At 44.2% G+C, this 5,422-nt stretch overlaps 1 protein-coding gene across 1 annotated transcript; it reads left to right on the forward strand.

Annotated features, from left to right (window-relative positions):
- Positions 1 to 535: 535 nt before the first annotated feature.
- Positions 536 to 1,579, forward strand: LOC115460661 (cocaine- and amphetamine-regulated transcript protein-like). Its single transcript, XM_030190427.1, has 3 exons — positions 536 to 685; positions 1,174 to 1,257; positions 1,472 to 1,579. Exons 1-3 carry the CDS (start codon positions 536 to 538, stop codon positions 1,577 to 1,579), a joined length of 342 nt encoding a protein of 113 aa, XP_030046287.1.
- Positions 1,580 to 5,422: the final 3,843 nt, after the last annotated feature.

The raw sequence follows: 5,422 nt of genomic DNA on the forward strand, positions 1-5,422 counted from the left end.
TGGAAAAAAATCTAATCAATATGTTATGAAAGTTTTTACTGCACATATGAAAAAATGGGAAAGGAGCTAACATTTTCTTCGAAAAGGTTTCTGTCTTAACGTACACCAAGCACATAGCAAGCACACAGGCACATATGTTCTGTTAAATCTCACCAGTGGGGAGTGAACATTACTTGGGAGGAACTTTCTAATTTTCTATCGAGTTAAACTGAACAACAGCAAGAAAGGAAACATGCGTCTCTCTAATCCACCGAAGAATGCTCTTCCTGCCCCAAGGAGAGTTGCTGGTTTATTTTCAATTCAAAAAGATCAGTCAGTAGCTTTGATAAATAGCTCAATTGTTTCTGCTTGAACCCCCCACGCTGCTTTCTGGCGTCATGACAGGGAGGAGTCAGTTAAATAAACAGGAGAAAGACCTCATGTTGAAGAGATAAATAGAGAGAAGTGACTTAACTCGGGCAGAATCTAGGACTTGTACGGATCGATCTTTTTTTCTTGCGTGTGCCTGTCGACCATAGGAAGGGATTGTAGCACCATGGAGAGCTCCAGGATGCTTCTTGTTGCTGTAGGCTGCTGGTTGCTGTTGCTGGCTGCCGTGTGCGCTCAGGAGACCTCAGAACTGGAGACGAGGGCGCTGAGGGACTTCTACCCCAAGGACTCAATTCCTTCCAGCGAGAAGGAACTAGTGAGTGACTTTTATTAAACCATACTGCCTGTCTCTCGCTCTCTGCCCCACTGATCTACAGATTGTCTGGCACAGGTCTATTCAGAATGCGTTTAAACTTCACTGCCTACAGTGAATTGTCCCGCATGTCAGAAATGCAGAAATGAAAAGACCACTTTTAGTGATCATTGCTTAGTGAAAGATATTCTCCAGCTGTAGATATTAGCAGCAATCTATGTCAGAATTATGGAGATTTGACCCGGTTATCTTTAGTTGGCTTCAAATAGTACTTTTTGTTTTGGCTTCCGAGTTATAATTTTTGACCGACTTCCCATTTCAATTATTGGCAAAATATATTGCTTTGAACATAGCTGTATTTAACTATTATAAGTAATCTGGTCAGCAGTCCATAATCGTTAAATACTGTTATTTTTAACTTAATTACAGGCATCGAAAGTATAATTGGAACCACAGATCACAAATACTTGTCATAATGTTTTGTTTTCCAGCTTGGAGCTTTGCAGGAAGTCCTTGAGAAACTGCAGAGTAAACGAGTCCCAGTCTGGGAGAAGAAATTTGGACAAGTTCCCACGGTAAATGTCATTAGATTTTATAATCAGCATTAAAAAAAACAGTATGTGGCAATATAAGGGGAGAAAGCTAAAAAGTTTTTGTGAGTAGTCTCCAAATAAAACTTAGTGACTGGAGAACGGCATCTGAATAAAACAAGAAAGTTAAAATACGGTCGGAGTTCAGTTGAAACAAGTTATCTCTGTTTTTTCTATTGTTGTCTTTGCTCTTTCCTAGTGCGATATTGGGGAACAATGTGCAGTCCGAAAAGCCTCTAGAATTGGCAAGTTATGCAACTGTCCTCGAGGAGCCGTCTGCAACTTTTTCTTGCTGAAATGTTTGTAAAGAAAAAGGGTACCCGCCATGTATCATCCGTACAGAAGATGCAACAATTACTTTTAAGAGTCAAGAAAAATGGAAGGAAAGGATTCATCCTGGAAAAAAAAGTATGAATGACTGTTACAGTCTTCTGCAGCCTCCAATGTGATTTTCAACCTATCTTCTTGTTATTGTATACCATCTTGTTTGAAACATGCGCACTTTCTGATATATGTAAAATAAATGATCTTTTTTCTCTTTTGTAAAGTAGTCCTTTTGCTCTCTGCCTTTATGGGGATCCAGCTTATAATAGAAAGTAATCGCCGGCTATTTCCCGACACAAATCGGGAAATGGCCGGCGATTTCGCAAAAGCGGCGAAAAGCGTATAATCGAAAGCTACATTTGTGATAGCTTCGCCGCTTTCCCTTCGCCTCGCCGGCGAAAGTTCAAAGGGGTGTGTTGGCGGCGAAGCGAAGGCGGGACATGGGCAGGCTTGGCCGTGGCTACCAGATGGCCGGCTTTCGCGGATAATGGAAAAATAAAACCCGGCGATAAGCAGTATTTCGCCGGGTTTACTTGGTCCTTTTATTTTCACGACCAAGCCTCAAAAAGGTGCCCCAACTGACCAGATGACCACCGGAGGGAATGGGGGATGACCTCCCCTTACTCCCCCAGTGGTCGCCAACCCCCTCCCACACTAAAATTATTAAAATACAAACCTTTTTTTCCAGCCTGTATGCCAGCCTCAAATGTCATACCCAGCACCCTGACAGCAGTATGCAGGTCCCTGGAACAGTTGTTGTTGGTTGCAGTGGACTGCAGAAAGGCAGAGCCAGGCCCATCCCCCCCCCCCCACCTGTTCCACTTGTGGTGGGTAATGTTGAGCCCTCCCAAACCCCCCAAAACCCACTGTACCCACATGTAGGTGCCCCCCTTCAGCCCTTAGGGCTAGGGTAATGGTGCACACTTGTGGGCAGTGGGTTTTGGGGGGGATTTGGGGGACTCAGCACACAAGGGAAGGGTGCTATGCACCTGGAAGCTAATTTGGTTGTTTATAAAAGATGTTTGAAGTGCCCCCTAGGGTGTCCGGTTGATGTCCTGGCATGTGAGGGGAACCATTGCACTACAAATGCTGGCTCCTCCCATGGCCAAATGCCTTGGATTTCGCCGGGTTTGAGATCGCCGGCAGTTTTTTCCATTATCGCAGAAAAACAAAACTGGCGATCTCAAACCCAGCGAAATCCAAGGCATTTCGCCAGCCCACACCGTATTATCGAAAAAAAAGATGGCCGGCCATCTTTTTTGAAAATACGGTTCTGGCCAGCTGTTGCGCCGCCGCCAAAATAGATTGCCAGTGACCTATTTCGCCGGCGACGTTCGATTATTCCCCTCCACGTAAACCCTAAACAGGTTTGAAGGAAAAACCCAGACTAAAAAAAATCTCTCCTTCAATAAGAGCTATCTTTTATTTTATTCAGGTTACAAGTTGATTAAATCATTTCGGTTGTATCTGTAGGATACTAGGGTCTCATTTTCAAAGCACTTTGACTTGCAAAGTTCCATAGGTTACATGTAATATTGCAAGCCTCAGTGCTTTGAAAATACACTTCTATGGGTCTGATTTGCCCCTTCTGTGTTTATGGAAAAACATCTTATTTATCATTTAATTGTTTACTATACCGTCACTTATTGCATAGCAAGCCAGAATGGTTTACAAATCTAAAACTGGACAATAACACACAAATTAGTTTAAACTAGGAAATCCATTATATGACCCCTCAGAAGCTATAAAGATAGCACCAAGGTTAAAATACACCTAACTACCCCAGCGCTATGCATACAGTGAAAGACTGGAGGAAGGGTGGAACAAAAACATTATCCATATGGGAAGGAGAAAGGGAAATGGGACTTGATATACCACCTTTCTGAGGTTTTTGCAACTACCTTCAAAGCGGTTTACATAGTATATACAGGTACTTATTCGTACCTGGGGCAATGGAGGGTTAAGTGACTTGCCCAGAGTCACAAGGAGCTGCAGTGGGAATTGAACTCAGTTCCCCAGGATCAAAGTCCACTGCACTAACCACTAGGCCACTCCTCCACTCCATTATGGACCACAGCATAAACCAGCATTTGTGTGGCAGCATTTAGGCACTTTCACTTCTACCATGTAAAAGGCATGCATAAATGTTAGGGCCCTGTTTACTAAGCTGCGTTATAGGTCCGTTAGCATGTATGTGCCTACAATATCCCTATAGATGCCTACACAGCGCGCATGCTAACACACCTTAGTAAACGGGGCCCCTAGTGTGTAAAAGTTGCACTTTAGCGGGTAACTTATTCTATAAGTTACCGATTCAGTTTGGGATCCACCCAATCCCTGTCCATGCTCCACCCATGTGTTTGCCCTGTATTCAGTTGCACGCTATGGACTAGATTATGTAACACAGAGAAATTGTCGCTGAAAAATTTAAGTCTGAGCGCCCTTACTGAAAGCAGGTGTAAATGCCGGCTCCTTAAGTTAGGTGCCGATCGGGTCTATTCTGTAACAATCCATATAAATTGTGGGAATGTCCCCTGGAATGCCCCCAGCCACATCCCCTTGAATTTACATGCTATAGGATTTCCGCACATATTGTTATAGAATATGAGGCATGCATAAATCCCAATTAATGCCAATAATTGATAGCAGCCAATTCTTGATGCTGATTGGCTCATTAATCAATTAATTTGCACACATAAATTGTTATTGCATGCTGATTTTCGTGCACAAATTTAGGTGGCTTACCCAACTCTAAATCAGGACTACTGCTGGCCCAACGCAGCCGCTGGTGGTAGTTCTACCCCGAGTGCATTCCATTTCCAGGGGAAAAAGACCCCCCCCCCCCCAGAAATGGCTTGCGTGATGGTAACCTGGCAGTAATCGAGCATCGCCTCAATGGGTGGTGGTAAGGGCTCCTTGCCACATGGCAGGCCATGTTTATCTGGAGCTTTTTACCTGCTGCAGTAAAAAGGGCCCTGGCGCATTGGGGAAAATGGCCCCTGCCACTAACGCAGGGCCCTTTTTCCTGCAGCTTGGTAAAAAGAACCCTTAGTTACCATACATAGAATCTGGGGGTATAAAAGCTGTGTGCTAAGCTTTAAAATACCACTTAGTGCCCAACCATCACTTATATGTATGAACGTTACATTTACATGTCAAGTGCTAGTACTCTATAATTTTAGCATGCAAATGACACTTTCATTTAGGAGCTAAGATTATAGAATTAGGTGGGTAGTGGTGATATTCATCAGGCTTAAACAATGAACAGCAGTGGCAGCAGTCAGTGGCCAACATGTATGTCCAGCACCACTGTGGCCACTGTCTAAATTAATAGACTGGCTACCACTACTGAGCATTATCCCTAGGATTTTATCATTATACTAGTAAAAGAGGCCTGTTTCAGAGCAAATGAAACGGGCGCTAGCAAGGTTTTTGTCGCGAACACCCCCCCTCCCTAGCCAACCCCTTCGTTGTTCTGCCATAGCTCCGCCCCCAACGTCATGATGTTTGACGCGAGGGCGGGGCCCGGAGCGATTTCTCGCCAACCCCCCCGCCTCCCTCCCTGCCAACCCCTTTGTTGTTCTGCCATTGCTCCGCCCTCGAGGGCGGGGCCCGGAGCGATTTTGGTGGCTTCACCACCACGAACCTTCGAACCTTTTTGAAGGAAGTCAGGGCTTGGCTTCACTGACGTCAGTGTCCTCAGAACGTTGAGGGTGAGTTTTATTATAGTAGATTTTACTTGACACTTTAGTGCATAAGGGAAAAAAATCCCACTACCAAGTAATGAAGATAAACATTTAATAAGGCTATTAAATAAAACCTATCA

This window comes from Microcaecilia unicolor, chromosome 1 (genome assembly GCF_901765095.1).
Source record: "Microcaecilia unicolor chromosome 1, aMicUni1.1, whole genome shotgun sequence".
Classification (NCBI taxonomy): domain Eukaryota; kingdom Metazoa; phylum Chordata; class Amphibia; order Gymnophiona; family Siphonopidae; genus Microcaecilia; species Microcaecilia unicolor.